The sequence below is a fragment of the Mizuhopecten yessoensis genome, unplaced genomic scaffold (assembly GCF_002113885.1).
Source record: "Mizuhopecten yessoensis strain PY_sf001 unplaced genomic scaffold, ASM211388v2 scaffold1741, whole genome shotgun sequence".
Classification (NCBI taxonomy): Eukaryota; Metazoa; Mollusca; class Bivalvia; order Pectinida; family Pectinidae; genus Mizuhopecten; species Mizuhopecten yessoensis.
In genome coordinates, this window is record NW_018404198.1 from 443,257 (window position 1) to 463,242 (window position 19,986).

Sequence of the window (19,986 nt, forward strand, 5' to 3'; positions counted from 1 at the left end):
TTAAGAGACGTGTTAAAAGTTTGGTTTATTTTATATCAAAACATATAACAATATAATACGATTCATCAATAAACAGCCGTGAATATGCACTGTCCATGTTTTACCGTAACAACACTGTATATATACCCATACCAGGTAACTGTTGAAAAGACAATACATGGTAATGTATAATGTGTACGCAACTCTCTTAGAAATAAAATCAGTCAAAATAACGATACAGTACTTAAAGATGATATACCGATCCAAGTGTTAAGTTAATACTTGTATCTAGAGAGACTTACCAACATTTAAGACCTACTGAATGTGAACTTTAAGAAAACTTACTTATAGTGTAGTTTAGGTAAAAGTGAACTCAGGAAGGCTTGTCAAAAGTTTTTCATCAGAAAGACTTTCTTACAGTGAACTAAAATACAAAATGTACCTTAGGAAGACTTACTGACAGTGTACTAAAATACAATAGCGTACCTTAGGAAGACGTACAAAGTGTACTAAAATACAATAGTGTACCTTAGGAAGACGTACAAAGTGTACTAAAATACAATAGTGTACTTTAGGTAGACTTACTGAAGGTGTACTAAAATACAATAGTGTACCTTAGGAAGACGTACAAAGTGTACTAAAATACAATAGTGTACCTTAGGAAGACGTACAAAGTGTACTAAAATACAATAGTGTACCTCAGGAAGACTTACTGAAAGTGTAATAAAATACAATAGTGTACCCTAGGAAGACTTACAAAGTGTTAACTTGACACAGTATCACAGACAACTTAGGTATGACCTATCAATTGAGTAATATCAAAAAATTGTACAGTATGGCATTAAAAGACATCCATACTCCCTTCTCGATGAAAAACCCCGAGCCCTGACATCCGGGCCAATCAAAGGTTATAATTACTTGTTTCGTATTGTTGTAAAACTTAATAAAATTTGTGTTTCAAAAAGAAATGGAATAGGCTTAAAGTGTAATTTAGCAGGGTATAACGTTAAGTGATTTTGGGAAGACATTACGGCAGTTTTACTTATACAGAAAGACTAAACATTATCATATTTAGAATAAACTATACATCAACAGTAACCAAGATGTTTTATTGATGTGACATGTATAATACAAAAACATATGCAATATTTATAAACATTATGTACTTCAGATCTTCACAACTGAATTCTATCTAACGTATTGATCATACTGTAAAAAAAAAATCGATATCGTTCGTGTTAAGTCACTCACAGTCAACAGAAGTGGTGGTCCCTGGCACGTTATAATTTTGTTTGCAGTGTTTCACAGATATTTACTTATTATATCTGCATGTTCTTTTGGAATGAAAGTTTGGGTTTCCAAATTAATAAAATGCAATTGAGCAAATATTCAAGAAGTATATTATCTGATTTTTTAAACTTGGTATTCAGATAATTGCCATTTTGTTGTTATAGCCATCTGTATGAGACGAAGTCAACAAGCTGAATCCAGACATAATTTGTACAAATTACAATGTACAATGTAATTGTTCATTTATGCATATTTGTGTAGGATTCACATCGCTAAATGAACCATTAATTTTTATTGTTGCCAAAAAATTCATATTCAAAATCAACCTCGTTCTGCCTTCGTTGTTGATACTTATATAATTCAAATTGTTAAAAGACCTATTCTTTTGCATTCTAATTTGTACTCTTGTTGTTTTATCTAAGGACACAGAAACGACATTTTTCTGTAAACCAAAATTGGGATGACCAGAATTCGATCGTGGTATCACACCTTAGTTAAGGAACATGATTTTGGTACTTTATGTTTATTGTATATGAAAATACAAATCAATATTATCAGCTTTAAAACGACAAACCTGCGTTTGGCAAAACTGTTTGTGCCATATACAATGTATATACAACATGGTAGACTCTAGTATGGGATGTAAAATGATAATACAGAATATATCAATATTGGCACAGAATGGTTATATCACAATGATCCATAATTTATTGCGTCAGGAAATTATATGTCAAAAGTTAATTGTCTTTATGTAAACTTATCGAACATATAGTAAGAATCTGACTCATGTACGACAAAAAACCTTACTATGAATGTTCCTACATACGTTTGTAAATATGTCATACAACATGTGTTTAGTCAATGCGTATAACCCTGCATATTGTATGTGTTACTTAAATGATAACATCCATCTATCAGAAATCAAAATAGATGTATCATCTTCTATTCAATAGACCATATATCTCATCATAATCTCAGATTGGCATGGTCACAGACAGTTTCAGATCCATCTTGGCATTGTGTCTACAACGCTACTATTTGAACGCCACCCTGGGAGCCATTATTTCAAATACAGTGTGTATTCATAAATGGGGCATACCATTTAGGGAACATTTAAATAGCAGTTTGTCTGATCACTCAGTATGCAGCACTTTGTGTGTTCGACCACATTCCCAGTCATCCAGTCCATGATTTGACACACTAAAGTTGAACCACGCCGATATAGTTTCCATATTTCGCCGTGTACAGATACGACGGATGGGATAAAGATGGAAAAAACTGTTCTCCCCTCGTAAAATTTTTCATTGTGTATAAATTGAACGAATGTTGAAAGTATGTAGAGTCCGTATTTGTTCTGGTTACATTGTAGGTTTCCATCTCAATACACCTTTTCTTCGCAGACTTATTGCAGTGAAGATGGGCTCTTAATACTTTACTTTCAATCTTTTTTCCGCAATCTGTTTTTGGAGAAAGTGTGACCGTCAAAGTCATATATACAATATACAGCCCTTCCTCTTCTGCCAGCAAAGAATCATTAGTCACTTTTATCCCCGCTCCTTTGCACATCGGTGTGGTATTCTCTTTGTCCAGTTTTAAACTCGCCTCACCTGATGAATGTAAAGAAATGAATAGTATTTAACACACAAATATTCGCATGTATACCTTACTAAAGAAGTTGTTTTCTTAATATATATATTCTGTTGACAAATCACCTATTAATGAAAGGTTTCGGATTGGATTGACCTTTGTGTGCACTGTGGTATAACACTCATCATAACGATGTCAGTTAAGTTAATTATGGGTGTATTATGATTTGTAAATTGTACTAAGAAGTTAATGATGAGATCTTAAATGCTCTCCACTTTTTTCAAGGAAGTTACCACATGAATCACTGTAGGTTCTAATCGTACACATATTTTCAAAAGATATATACAATGATAATAATTAAGTATTCGGCATTGTCTTGTAGTTGTAAATAACAAAGCCCTTGAATTTCTATAAGTCATTTATTTATATGACACAAACATAAACGGTTTGTGAGTTTTGTTTTCGGTTAAGATACCAAAGCCTGTAGGAGTTTAGACCACATACACGTATCTTGTGAGCACTTGTTATACAAGGTTTAAGACCACAAACACGTACCTTGTGAACACTTGTTATACAAGGTTAAGACCACAAACACGTACCTTGTGAACACTTGTTATACGAGGTTAAGACCACATACACGTACCTTGTGAACACTTGTTATACAAGGTTAAGACCACAAACACGTACCTTGTGAACACTTGTTATACAAGGTTTAGAACACATACACGTACCTTGTGAACACTTGTTATACGAGGTTAAGACCACAAACACGTACCTTGTGAACACTTGTTATACAAGGTTAAGACCACATACACGTACCTTGTGAACACCTGTTATACACGGGCACATGAGTGGACTTAGCTGAACACACTCCATCTGAATCGGGATTTCTCGCTTCTTGTCGCCCTAATATTTCTCTCGTTTTCATCTGAAAAATAATTGAGATAACTTAAGTGAAAACGATTATTTTGCTTGTTACATTCAAAACAATATTACAATTAAGGATGAACTTGAATATATTTTTTATGTTATGGAGCTATAACACACAAAAACCGGAGTGTATTCAAGTTAACCCTATAATTCAATCTACTATACATGATCCCTGTGGAAAGCAACTTTTATTGATGGATTCTTTTCTCTTAGAAATTATTACGCCGCTGTATCAGCCAATCAAAAGCGACATTACAAAACGGCGATGTCATTTTTTTATGTTAAGGGCTCATAATATAATTTTTCAAGCCAATGAAAAGGTTTGTTACAAGCGAGATTAAATCATTACATGATAAACGAGATTTTAACCATGATAACTCAAATAGCATAAATAGTTATCAACGTTTAAACATTTAATTCGTGCATATCAATTAGACCATTCTGTATGCTATACTTATTCACTGTCCTGTATTTTAATTGCCTTCGTATTAATATTCATATATTGAGATGTCTCCTCAATACGGTAATGGTTTATGTGTTTAATGCACTACTTTTCTCGTGATTTGTTTAAAGGGGGAGTTATATCCCTTTGAATAATAGAACTTTACAAAGACATACAGTTTAACTTACCATGTTGACCATCCATTTCGTGTGTCCAAGCTGATCCATACAACAATGCCGTCTTTTGTCAGAGGATTTGAAGCCGTATATCTTGAGGTCACCTAATTGTTGTCCCCGATGGCGACTCCTGAATTCATCAACCAAGTCACATGAAAAACAAACCGTTGTATCCAACTTGGATTCGTCTGGTTCTGAATAATTCCAGCTGTGTTGGGCTGGACGTAAATGTCGATTATGTACAAAGAAAATGTCTTTACCAGTTTTAAAGACCATATATGATAATCCAAAGAAGGGAATAAAAGCGAATATTGTTCCCAATTTCATCCACAAAGGTACCTTAGCAGGTTGACGTCTGCCGGTTTTTCTTCGTTCACTCTTTTTCCTGGGTAAAGTTAATTCAAATTGTGGTAACTGATCGTGTCCTTTTTCTTTCTGTCTTGGCACTTCGACTGTTTGTTCGTTCATAAGAAGTTGGTTTAAAACATTAGGATTCGGTAACTCATCAGAGGGTTTCCGGTGAGGTCTTATCTGTGAAGGGGCGGGTGGTTGTGGCGAGGGGTGACGTTGAATGAAACGATCGTGAATCGAAAGTTTAGGTGGAATATGTGTGTGAAACTCATGTAAGAATGGAACAGGGGGATTTGACGAGGGAAGGGAATCAAACACAGAATCATTGCTTTGTGCCGATGGCAATGGTAAGGGGATGTCAAGTTCCTTCATTCGCCTTGTATCAGGTTTTGGTTTATCACATTCTTTAAAATATTCTTCTGGAGAAAAGTCATCTGTAAATTGTCGTTGTCGACATGGAACAGGGGGTCTATCGGCGACAGTCCTGAGATAACCACCATTTATCACTGTGCCAGTGCAAGATTCCATATCATGACAATTTGGACAATTGCAAGATTGACAAATAGACCGCTTTCTGTTTCGGTCCGGGGGTGGTGGTGGCGGTGCGACATTAACGTAGGTAGACGGTTTGGCCATTGTCGTAATGGTTACTGTCTCGTGCGGAAACTACCTGGCATTTGTCAACAAACTGAAAAAAACCAGCAGAGTATTAGTGTTGTGTAAATGACATACAAGTTAGTTAAAGTTAACTTCCTTTATAGATAAGCATTTAACAAGAATGAAAATAAAATTCACGGAAATGAGGATGTCAAGTTACAATTTAGGCTGGCTGTTCTGGGACAAAAGCGCTTACATACACATGTTGTGATGCAAAGTTGTGCCTTATTGTTTATTTGCTTTCATCAAATCTGCAGACACGTTTGTTCTTGGTAGCCATTGATAAGTTTTACTACTTTCGGTTTCTGTAAGCTATAATAATAAAACATCTCTTAAAATCACACAGATAATTCAGCATTCAATATTGAAAGTTTATAATATATATAACATATAAGAACGTAGATTGTTATATTTATGATAATAAGGGTATACTTACGAGAGGATGTTTGTACCAGATTGATCTAAAGGTGGTGTCCTCAGTGCGTGTTCCTAATTCCAGCCAACAGCCTGACGTCACTCACGAGCTCTGGAAATCCTGTTTGTAGATATTCCCCTGACTTGTACAGATTGAGACAAACTGGGAATCCGACTGTCTCAAAATAATCCACAAAAATCATTATAACACGTTATCGTGTGGCATGGCCGATAAGTATAAGGCTAGTTGTTTTAGTTAAAAGTGCTTGCAATGTTTACGTACACCGTTGACCTATATAGCTACTACGCTGTCTACCGGCGAACCCACCAATAATACACGGTATGTTATGAGCTGTGTCAAGGTCGCTTATAACATATCACCATGATTAGACAACTTCAGCTTAACACATAAACATGAAAGCGCATTCAAATACAGGTGTGTTAAGTTATTTCGTATTTCTAATTGTGAAATGATTTTAAGCTAAAATGGATTGATGTATTGTGTTCTTCGAGTGCACAAATCAATATGCAAATGCTTCTATGTGTGGATATCTATTTTTGTCTCAGTGTACGTTAACTACGCTACAGGTGTCTATAAGTGTCGTACTAGGTACAGTTTAATTCGAAGCCTACCCGATCTGTATATCAATCTGGAATTATTTGGGTTGTGTCTTTTGCACTACTTACTTGTCGTTCGGTCTTTAATGTTTGAGACACACTTAACTTACCTTGATATTATCTGGACTCTGTAAATCGTATGTAATACATACCAATGGTTAGTTGTGGTGGGTCCTATATAGAAATTAAAACAAACAGAAAAGTAAACATCGAGAACAGACATCACGTTCAATGATATGCTCACCTCTTCTTTTATATCCGATTACATTTTTCCAGGTATATTTGTTTTGCAACCATGGCGCCTGTCAAATATATCTATATATAACATATTACGATATGTTTATTCGTTTGTATGCAGGGAAGTCTGTTAGATCGCATATTAGTCAAGACAAAAACATTAACAATAGAAAGAGCACAATAACTTATTTGAAATAACGCTCTAGAAATATCCATATCCTGATATGAGTCAATATTTGAACCACTTGTAAAAGGATGTAAAACAATCATATTTAACTATTTTAGAATTTCAATAAGTTTAAATGCGTTTAAGATATAATGTTATGCTTAATGTTGAAAATAGCTTACCATTCAACAGAAGTTAAGTAATCAAGGGGGAAACACGTCTTCTCAGTTAACAGTGGTGATCGGGTAGGATTTACAGTTTAAAGGTGAAACTAAGATAGTACATTTATATGACCCCCTTTTATAAACAAAACAAAAAATGGAATATAAGTCTGAAAGTATTTTTCGAAAAAAAATGTTACAATGTTACATCGTAATACTTCTTTCAGGTAGTGCTTTAATAACATACTTATCATCCAGAATGTGAGTTTAATCGAATACTTTTTTGGATGTTTTTTATGTAAAATATAGTAATTTTCATTCTTATTATTCTTGTATGCTAAAACATTTCATGAAGAAGAGGTGTTATTTTAAATATGTATGCAAATATTCAGTCCAATAAAAGTGGTGGAAAGTATTCATTTTGCACAACAAAGTACCCTATGTACCCAAAAATGTTAGGCATAAGACACCTCCCTGACGTCCACCGAAGAGCAAAGTACCTGATTACAGGTAATTGGTAATGACATTCGTTGCAAGCCTACAATTAACCTTTCAGTGCATGTAAGGTCACACAAAAATCCTAATTCAAATTTGCTTCATAACTTGGCGTGATTGATAAAGTTTTTGTTAACATTCAATTTTTAGATCAAATGTTGTATCCTTGTCCCTTTTTAGAATTTGTTCTTCTACATTTTGTTATAATTTTGTCATCAGACTTTCGTCTTTACATTGCTCTTAGGGGATATTTCGTACTCATTTGTTAATACTCGTCTCATGATAAAGAGTAAATGTATAGGTGAAGGCCGCCATCGTATCTTCGTGAAATCTCGGAAATGTAAAGGTACATGTACACGAAATGTAAAAAAAAATCCATAATATAAATGGCTTTTGGATATACTGACTAAAAACGGCATCGATTACTCAAATGAAATGTTAGTATTTGTACGAAGTGCTACATATAAGGTATCTGCGCAAACGAGAATCTGAAACAGAACATTTTGAAGATGAAACTATTATAAGTTTTCCTCTCTTAATTACGGGTACTGTTCACATAAACAAAGTTGTCTTTGTTTCAACAATTTTAATTCGAAGGGAAGAAAATCCACAATTCTGCAAATATGTGCCAGGCATCAGTTGATTTTCACACACAAATTGTGGTGTTCTGCGTCATCACGTATATGCTCATTTTACATGTATCTTATTGGCAATTATCTGAACCCTTGTACACAGGTTATCCTATAAGGGAGAGAGTCTTTGAATTATCTATTATGAAGAAGTAGGTCATCTAAAATAATTGATGACCTTTTAGAAATGTCGTAATCTTAGCAAAGAATTAATAAACATTCACTCAACTTTTGTCTCTTGGATGACAATGACTGCAACGCTTGGACAGGTTGGTCAAAGAACCGTTTCTCAAAATCACTTCGTACTTGGTCCCATTTCTTTCTTCTTCGGTATATACTAAATCTACACAAAATGCTCTTTTACTGTTTTGGGTCGAGATGAAAACTAATATTTTTTGTTATTAAGTGTTCCGCTGTTTTTGTTTCTGGGTCCTGACCATTGGAGTAGGGAACAGATACTTTCACACAAACATTGCATCTCGATACGACATCAGATATGGACCTCGATACGTCATCAGATATTGATCTCGATACATCATCAGATATGGACCTCGATACCTTATCAGATATGGATCTCGATACGTCATCAGATATGGACCTCGATACCTTATCAGATATGGATCTCGATACGTCATCAGATATGGACCTCGATACCTTATCAGATATGGATCTCGATACGTCATCAGATATGGACCTCGATACCTTATCAGATATGGATCTCGATACGTCATCAGATATGGACCTCGATACCTTATCAGATATGGATCTCGATACGTCATCAGATATGGACCTCGATACCTTATCAGATATGGATCTCGATACGTCATCAGATATGGACCTCGATACCTTATCAGATATGGATCTCGATACGTCATCAGATATGGACCTCGATACCTTATCAGATATGGATCTCGATACGTCATCAGATATGGACCTCGATACCTTATCAGATATGGATCTCGATACGTCATCAGATATGGACCTCGATACCTTATCAGATATGGATCTCGATACGTCATCAGATATGGACCTCGATACCTTATCAGATATGGATCTCGATACGTCATCAGATATGGACCTCGATACCTTATCAGATATGGATCTCGATACGTCATCAGATATGGACCTCGATACCTTATCAGATATGGATCTCGATACGTCATCAGATATGGACCTCGATACGTCATCAGATATGGACCTCGATACGTTATCAGATATGGATCTCGATACGTCATCAGATATGGATCTCGATACGTCATCAGATATGGATCTCGATTCGTTATCATATATGGACCTCGATACGTTATCAGATATGGATCTCGATACGTCATCAGATATGGATCTCGATACGTCATGAGATATGAATCTCGATACGTCATCAGATATTGATCTCGATACGTCATCAGAAATGGACATCGATACGGCATCAGATATGGATCAGGATACGTCATCAGATATGTATCTCGATTCTTTATCAGAAATGGACCTCGATATGTTATCAGATATGGAACTCGATACGTCATCAGATATGGACATCGATACGTCATCAGATATGGACCTCGATACGTCATCAGATATGGACCTCGATATGTCATCAGATATGGATCTCGATTCGTTATCAGAAATGGACCTCGATACGTTATCAGATATGGATCTCGATACGTCATCAGATATGGATCTCGATACGTCATGAGATATGAATCTCGATACGTCATCAGATATTGATCTCGATACGTCATCAGAAATGGACATCGATACGGCATCAGATATGGATCAGGATACGTCATCAGATATGTATCTCGATTCTTTATCAGAAATGGACCTCGATATGTTATCAGATATGGAACTCGATACGTCATCAGATATGGACATCGATACGTCATCAGATATGGACCTCGATACGTCATCAGATATGGACCTCGATATGTCATCAGATATGGATCTCGATTCGTTATCAGAAATGGACATCGATACGTTATCAGATATGGATCTCGATACGTCATCAGATATGGATCTCGATACGTCATGAGATATGAATCTCGATACGTCATCAGATATTGATCTCGATACGTCATCAGAAATGGACATCGATACGGCATCAGATATGGATCAGGATACGTCATCAGATATGTATCTCGATTCTTTATCAGAAATGGACCTCGATATGTTATCAGATATGGAACTCGATACGTCATCAGATATGGACATCGATACGTCATCAGATATGGACCTCGATACGTCATCAGATATGGACCTCGATATGTCATCAGATATGGATTTCGATTCGTTATCAGAAATGGACATCGATACGTCATCAGATATGGATCTCGATACGTCATCAGAAATGGATCTCGATACGTCATCAGATATGGATCTCGATACGTCATCAGAAATGGACCTCGATACGTCATCAGAAATGGATCTCGATACGTCATCAGAAATGGACATCGATACGTCATCAGATATGGACCTCGATACGTCATCAGAAATGGACATCGAAACGTCATCAGATATGGATCTCGATACGTCATCAGATATGGACCTCGATACGTCATCGGAAATGGACATCGATACGTCTTCAGATATGGATCTCGATACGTCATCAGATATGGATCTCGATACGTCATCAGATATGGATCAGGATACGTCATCAGATATGGACATCGTTACGTCATCATAAATGGATCTCGATACGTCATCAGATATGGATCAGGATACGTCATCAGATATGGATCAGGATACGTCATCAGATATGGATATCGATAGTCATCAGATATCGATCTCGATACGTTATCAGTATGGATTTCGATGCGTCATCAGATATGGATCTCGATACGTTATCAGATATGGATCTCGATACATTATCAGATATGGATCTCGATACGTTATCAGATATGGACCACGATACGTTATCAGATATAGATCTCGATACAACATCAGAAATAGACCTCGTTACGTCATCAGATATGGATCTCGATACGTTATCAGATATGGATCTCGATACGTCATCAGATATGGATCAGGATACGTCATCAGATATTGATCTCGATACGTCATCAGATATGGATCTCGCTTCGTTATCGTATATGGATCTCGATACGTCATCAGATATGGATCTCGATTCGTTATCGTATATGGATCTCGATACGTCATCAGATATGGATATCGATACCTTATCAGATATGGATCTCGATACTATATCAGATATGGACCTCGATACGTCTTCAGATATGGATTTCAGTATCATTTTATAGAGACTCAGAAAAGTTGTTTATTGCACGCAAAAATAAATGTGTACGTTTTAAAAGTGTAGCAAAAGTATTTCCACCCATTATAAGTTGGACACATTGATAAATTATCAGTCTGTTGTTCACCGCTGCAGGGGAGTATTTATATCGGCAGGTGCCCTTAGTTTTAAGCGTGACTGCCTAATTGCAGGCACATCACAGGGGTGGGGGTGGGGGGTGGGGCTGGTTATAATAGTGTGACTCATTCTCTAAAGGACTGGTACTATCAATATTGACACTCGTGACCCAAAGCGGTACCGTAAACATAAACCAGATGGCGAATAATCTCGGACAGATTATCGCCTTGGCACGTAATTTACCTGTGTTTCACTTGTAATATATCCACAATGGTTGAATGCAAACGGATTACTATTTGTGTTTCCGTAGTATCTGTTAGAAAGGTGCAAGACAAGCTCACAAACAGAATGAAAAAAAAATGAAATACATGTAATATGTATCGGTATTGATAACTGATTTGACCTATGACCTCTGGTGTTACGCTTTGGTATAATTTGTGCAAATGAAATATCTGTAATATTCATAATTTTTTTTTAAATATTTTACTTATAACCATTTGGTGACGTATTTATTGATATTTTGTATATATGTGCATGTAATGGTCAAAATAGAGCACTCTGAATTGGCCGAAACATTAAAATGAAGGAAATGATATATTGCCATTGCCAAGAAATTATGTAAATTTGGATATTAATTTTTAGAAGGTGTGTTATCTTTAAATACTGGTAAATCTACACATTAAACAGGTGTGTTATCCTCACGTAATTGTAAATCTACACATGAGACAGGTGTGTTTTCCCGCTTAATCGTAAATCTACACATTGGACAAGGTGTGTTATCATAACGTAATCGTAAATCTACACATGAGACAGGTGTGTTACCCTCACATTCTCGTTATTTTACACATGAGACAGGTGTGTTATCATAACGTTATCGTAAATCGACACATTAGACAGGTGTGTTATCATAACGTAATTGCAAATCTACACATTAGACAGGTGTGTTATCCTCACGTTATCGTAAATCGAGACATTAGACAGGTGTGTTATCATAACATAATTGCAAATCTACACATTAGACAGGTTTGTTATCCTCACGTTATCGTAAATCGACATATTAGACAGGTGTGTTATCATAACGTAATCGTAAATCTACACATTGGACAGGTGTGTTAACCTCACGTCATCGTAAATCGACACATTAGACAGGTGTGTTATCATAACGTAATTGCAAATCTACACATTAGACAGGTGTGTTACCCTCACGTTATCGTAAATTTACACATTAGACAGGTGTGTTATCCTCGGGTTATCATAAATTTACACATAAGGCAGGTGTGTAACCCCCACGCTATTGTAAAACTACACATTAGACAGGTGTGTTATCCTTGGGTTATTGTAAATTTACACACGAGGCAGGTGTGTTACCCTCACGCTATTGTAAATCTACACATTATACAGGTGTGTTATCCTCACATACTCGTTACTTTACACATGAGACAGGTGTGTTATCCTCACGTAATTTTAAATCTACACATGAGACAGGTGTGTTATCCCCACGTAATTGTAAATCTACACATTAGACAGGTGTGTTATCCTCACATTCTCGTTATTTTACACATGAGAGAGTTGTGTTATGCTCACGTGATTGTAAATCTACACATGAGACAGGTGTGTTATCCTCACGTAATTGTAAATCTACACATTAGACAGGTGTGTTACTCTCACGTTCTCGTTATTTTACACATGAGAGAGTTGTGTTATGCTCACGTGATTGTAAATCTACACATTAGACAGGTGTGTTATCCTTACGTTATTGTAAATCTACACAAGAGACAGGTGTGTGAGGAAACATACCATCCTATGAAATAATCTTCACGGTCACGCTACCCAGTGAGAGCCGTACCATAGACGCTGTATGCATGGTCGGGTTTCCATTATTACTTCAAAATTTGATACTCCCTCTACCGAGGCTTCGTACACGGAACAGAAACGGAGTTGTATATTTGTAAATTGACGTAGCTCATATGCAACTTAAAGTAGCATATTTTGTTTTTTGGTAGACACTAATGTCCGTTTGTTTGTTGACGGTTAAACGAAAGGACAAGTGCCCAACTTTATGCTTCGGTGGGCCATGACCGATAAACATGATAAATGTTGCTGTCTAGGGTTAGGTCGTCATACAATGGGGTTTCCGTGAGAAAAATGAGGGGTTGAAGTTAAGAAGAGGCGAAATAAAGTGTGTTGTTAAGGTGATTACAGTAAAACTAGAGCTCAGACGTGCACTATGTTGATATGATAGTTACAACTTTATGTAAATAAATACCCCTTTTTAACGCAAATTGTTCAAGTAGATCACTACTGCCTAGTTCTTCAAAATGATCAAAAACAGATATTTTAACTTTTTGTGACACAATTAAAATCCATTATTTTTGCATCTCTAAGACATTTCGTCTCTGCAGTTATATTTCGGTACAACACATTGACACAGACACGCAGTAACATCAGGGGTTTGATCAGTTTAAGTCACATGGCATTTCGCAAAATCTACTAAACGTCTTACATAAAGTAAAAATTAGGTTCATTGATTTTCATTAACGTAATAAGGAAGATACTGCTGATTTAACTCATAAATATGATATCGTACCAAAACCTTGGAAGCATCTACCTTAATACTTTGATTCAGTTAATAAGCTCATAAATTCTAGTGTAAACAATGAAATTTATAATTCATGCAGTGATATTTTCTTACTAGTCTGATAGTTTTCACAGTGGATTCGCATTGCAACCTCTATTGCTGAAGTTCTAAACAGCATTTGAAATAATGAAAGCAATATAAAAAGACTAAAACTGTAGCTCCCTGCAGTAGCATACCTACCTATAATAATACTCACACTGGAATACAAAATAGTCCTATTACAATACTAGATATCGAATCTTTATTTTTATATTGAATATAACATTTAATTTGTTTGGTGGTGGTGCCAATATTTACAATGTGCCTGCTGTAAGACAAAACTGTAAGATTCTTCAAATGCTTTATCAAAGAATGATAAATTATTTATCAGAAGGAATACATTAATTTCAAGGTCCAGGGTAGATACATTGTATTACCAATTTGTAAATGAAAACAGTGATTCCCTACCAGCTCAACAGCCAAAACAGAAGAAAATCAAACTTGATATCTCTCGTTCATCTTGTTCAGAAGGTAAATGCTTTATCTGGAGAAGAATAAGGAGGTGTTAAAAGGAACGTTGATGAGACTCTCTCCAACATTGCGCACTGTACTGTTAGTGAAGACAGGTGTTTTCATCACATATGGTGAGTTTACACCAGATGCACTTTAAAGCATTATCCCAGCTCAACGCTAAGTGGAGATTGATTCCTGCTTGATAACATACCTAGTGCAAAAAAAAATTGGAATTGATTCACCGGAATCAAGACTATCATCGTTTAACTGGTATCGATATGACACAGTTAAACGATGATAGTCTTGGGTCATGCACTTGATCAGGGGGTATCACAATTGGGTCAAGCCGTAGTGCTTGAACTTCATTAGCCACTTTGTTGGTGAAGCTTCGCACAGGTCTTTCATTATCAGTATCGGCAACTCTTTTCGGAATGACTAAAATAGCATGCGGGAAGTGCATCCGTTCTGCTTGAAAGACAATGATGACATCCCATCTTACCTCGCCCTGCATCTATATCAGTAGAGACTGTTATTGAAAGCCACACCACCACAATTGCCAAAATGTAATCTGCCCAGAACTGATTCTGCAGTCGCTGTTCCTAATGGTACATATATTTACACTTAACAAAAAGTGAAAACTCTTCTCGCTACTGAACGGAAAACAAACTAATTACCATTTTATCATTATATATTCTTAAAAAATATAATTCTTAAGAACATATGGGCAAAGTAATAATAACGACAGTGCAGACAAAAAAAATGTCATATTTTCAGGGCGATCTGCTCCTGAATCATGAAGGGAGCATGAAAATTTACATATCACATCATATAAAAGACCAAAACAGTCACCTTGAAACAATAATACAATAAACAATACATAAACAAATAGAAGTTTGTACATGTCATGTATATTCAATATGGTCAATCAATGTTAGCTCGAAGGTTGCTTATTTTCAGTAAAGTGTATTTTGCTTTGACTTAATTACAACAGGTTACTGGTGGTTAAGTACATACAAGTGTACCAACTGTTAAAAAGTAAGGAAGTTAGACCCGTCGGCTTTAAATGGCTGGCAATCACAGTTATCTGATGTTTTGTCGACTCTTGTTGGCTGGCGATCACAATTATCTGAGGTTTTGTCGGCTATTGTTGGCTGGCGATCACAATTATCTGATGTTTTGTCGACTCTTGTTGCATACAATTTAAACCTGTTTTGACACACAGTCTGGATTTTACTACCAGTCCGTGACGGACTGTATACGTAATGGTTAGATAAACTAGCATACAAACAGGTTTACATTTGACAGGAAAACATATTTTTTTTTAAATTAAGATGTATGGTCTTCATTCATCATGTCTACACATATTTATGATCTCATTCAAACTCATTTTAAACTTTCTACTGGTTAACAACAGGTATATAAATATCTTTAAACATTATCAAATTTCCAGTACTTTGACAGTCGACAAAAAGGTTTTAACATTCTCAATATTCTCAGTTAGAAAATAGTCATCACAGTCGTTATCATCTGACATCGTCTTTAGTTGCCAGACAACACGAACTTTTACATAAATCTGAAATTATACTAGATGATTATCAGATTTCCTGTTTGTCCTGGCCAAACAACTATTTGCTCATATGGACTATTATTTAATGCCATTAATACAGTGATTATAGTGACTTATATACCAATGAAAGGTTACTTAACCCTCGTTCCTCATACTCAGTTAGCAATGTCCTATTTGGCGAGTCAGAGACAATGCATGTTGCTCTTAATAGGTCTTCGATTAAGTGTCATTGGTGGTCGTTTGTTTTGTAAAATTTCTTACATCAAGAGTTTCTTGTTTCACTTGCCCCAATGAAACTTGTGGTTGGAAACAAACTCAATGTTAAGATATATAACCATTTCAGTTTAAAATATCTAGAATCCAGAAGTGTTGGATTATTCCGCACGAATTTAACAGAATCGATGTGTTTGTTTTACAAATTGATGTTTAAACCTTGAAAATATTTCTTTATATTAAAATTCTTTATAAAATGTAAAAAAATATTTAATACTTGTTCATGTCATTCTTTATTACGTTACACCTAGTCACATATATACAGGTTTAATTTCTAAACCCCTAGTTCCCACCTGTTACCTTTACGGTGAGGTATCTGATTCTCAGTTGTCTCTCCATGGNGTGGTAACCTTTTTTTTTTTTTTTTTTTTTTTTTTTTTTTTTTTATCAAATTTTCAAACTAATAAAAAAATACTTGAAATAGGTTATTGGTATCTATTATACAACTTTAAGTCATTGACAATTAAGATGTATTGAAGCTTTAATACTTTCCTAGCTTAAAAATATCTTTCTTCGTACCGACGAGGTCTTTGCTAATATAGCAAACTTTCAATAACAGGTGTATATAATGAAACTTTAAACAATTGTCAAAACAAATCTAGTGCGAGATATGAAAGGATGACTATTTTATGAAGACACTCATATGTGCTTTAATAAACTCCCCTGCATCCTTATCCTAAGTGATTAAGATATGTTTAATTGCTATCCATAAAATCTAGTTCATACCTAATTCAAAGACCGAATCCCTAAAAAATGTCTAGCCGTCCAAAATTATGTAAATGAGTAGCCCTTTCTACATTTTCCTTTTGACACACATACAAATGTATATATGTATATATTTAAAAATAAAACAACACACTAAGACTAGTATAATCGGCTCCATTTCCATTTTCTAAGTCTTCGTCCCGTTTATACAAGTCTTCGTCCCGTTTATACAAAGTCTTCGTCCCGTTTATACAAGTCTTCGTGTTTTGCTTTATTTATATTTTTACCGTCACTCGTTTTACTAGTATTTTTTAAAACGTTTTTGGATTTATATGCTTTTTCAGTGCTTATGGCATCGCATTAATATATACCATATTACAATAATGTATGTCACTAACTGGCCATGATTATAAAACATGTAGATTTATAAAGTGATTTGTTTCCTTGAAAGAGCAGGACGTGCCAGGGACGAGGCGGGAAAGTGTTTTATGGACTTATATTTGATAAGTGTGATGACTAGTATGTGAACTGCAATGTTTTTAACAATCATGGCGGTGCTTTGTGACATACTCAATTTGTCAATAGTTATTCAGTGGTAATTCATGATATGTAATTTATATATACATTTCTAACAGTCACGAGTGTCCATTTACATAGTTATATTATACAGAATCGTGTTCCACATACTCATTGCAATATAGCAATATGATATTACCATCTGATGATCACATGTATATTGATATATTATTCATTTCTGGTTTCCACTGCATATCAATCCATTACCCCCTGCCTTATTCCCGTATTTGTTATGTTATACATATTACATCATTCCTGTACATTGTAGCTAGTGTTGAAATGTTGATTAATTAAACAGGTAACATATTTACAAACGTGTCATGACACTTCTTTTTGTTTCCTTTTCGGTTCTATAAAATATAAAAGTTGTATTTCAATGAATTATCAAAAAGATTTGAAAAAAAAACAGAGTTTAAACCAACCGGAGCGTTGCATGTTAATGTGAATTTCAAATTAAAAACTAAAGGAAATACATTTTAAATTTGAATGTCGAAATTTGTAAAAGAACAAACACTGACAAACATGATTATAACAATTTTAATACAAAAATAAAATATTCATGATATGTACATGTAGTTGGCTTTCATTGTGTTAGTGAAGCCATTTTTATCAGTTAGCTGCTTTGGATCAAAACGAAACATTTACATTGACATCAATAGAACTTCACACACACACACACACACACACACACACACACACACACACACACACACACACACATACATTCCGTGTATACAAAAACAATAATGACTGCTGTAAAAAGCAAAGCTTGCAGATACTTTTTAGCTGTTGGAAAACATGCATCCGACTAAGCCATCCGTGGAGGCATGGGATGGTTATTATGTTATACAAAACAAAAGATTACATGCTTAAGGCTGATGTGTAAAATCAAAAGAATGAAGGACAGTCGACTTATTAGTAGGATCACGAGGTGGTCATCCAGATATCGGAAGGGATGGTATTTCTTGGTAAAAAATCTAAATAATGAAAAATAAAGATTAACTGGTGAATAATTAAATTTTTTCTACAAAATACGTCTTAAAAACATCTCATGAATAAACTACACGCGGCAGATAGTGCAGAGTGGCAAAGAGAACTATGGAACGACAAAAGTAACGCGAACGGATATAAGCTCAGAAGATATATAGACAATACAAAAACGACGGAGAACTGTCTGAAGTCGGACATTCCACGAACCAATCGGCGATACCAGGCCCAGTTACGCATCGGATGTCTTCTGCTAGCTATGGAAACTAGAAGATACGCCAGGCCACCCATTGTGACATGAGGAAAGTCGAAGACGAAAAACACTTTTAAATTGAGTGCAAACTTGACAACAATTTAAGATAGTATTTACTAAATCAAGCCTGTGAGGTTATAGATGGGATCTTGATACAGGACAGTGATACATAGTCCTTTAATAGGCCCACACAACTCCAACAACCCAGTGACACATAGTCCTGTAATAGGCCCACACAACTCCAACAACCCAGTGACACATATTCCTTTAACAGGCCAACACAACTCCAACAACCCAGTGACACATAGTCCTTTAACAGGCCAACACAACTCCAACAACCCAGTGACACATAGTCCCTTAACAGGCCAACACAACTCCAACAACACAGTGGCACATAGTCCTTTAATAGGCCTACAAAACTCCAACAACCCAGTGACACATAGTGCTTTAATAGGCCCACAAAACTCAAACAACCCAGTGACACATAGTGCTTTAATAGGCCCACAAAACTCAAACAACCCAGTGACACATAGTGCTTTAATAGGCCCACAAAACTCAAACAACCCAGTGACACATAGTCTTTAATAGGCCCACAAAACTCAAACAACCCAGTGACACATAGTCCTGTAATAGGCCCTCACAACTCCAACAACCCAGTGACGCATAGTCCTTTAATAGGCCCACACAACTCCAACAACCCAGTGACACTTAGTCCTTTAATAGGCCCACACAACTCCAACAACCCAGTGACGCATATTCCTTTAATAGGCCCACACAACTCCAACAACCCAGGTGGAGTATACATTGGTCTGGGGTGGATGTTGCGGTATCTGTGCAGTAGCATTCAAGTGAGGTGGCACTATAAATGAGCCGTTGGAAGCACGGTCCCACTACAAACAGAACACATCACAGAAAGGGCGCTATATCAAATGTTGTATATAAATATGGCGAACTACAGCCAAATATAGGCCAAGTTATTTTTAATGCGCTTAAGGGTAG

At 35.7% G+C, this 19,986-nt stretch overlaps 1 protein-coding gene across 3 annotated transcripts; it reads right to left on the minus strand.

Moving 5' to 3' along the window:
- On the minus strand, positions 1–6,177 carry LOC110467418. 3 transcript variants are annotated; one of them, XR_002464861.1, is made up of 5 exons: positions 5,849–6,177; positions 4,417–5,443; positions 3,676–3,784; positions 550–2,876; positions 1–507 (listed from the first exon to the last, which is right to left on the minus strand). XR_002464861.1 is itself a non-coding variant. In XM_021524578.1 (4 exons), exons 2-4 carry the CDS (start codon positions 5,389–5,391, stop codon positions 2,470–2,472), a joined length of 1,491 nt encoding a protein of 496 aa, XP_021380253.1. In that variant the 5' UTR covers positions 5,392–5,443; positions 5,849–6,177; the 3' UTR covers positions 1–2,469. The 3 variants fall into 3 exon arrangements, 1 of the variants encoding a protein (XP_021380253.1); XR_002464860.1 differs by having other exon boundaries at positions 1–465; positions 508–2,876; XM_021524578.1 differs by having other exon boundaries at positions 1–2,876.
- Positions 6,178–19,986: the final 13,809 nt, after the last annotated feature.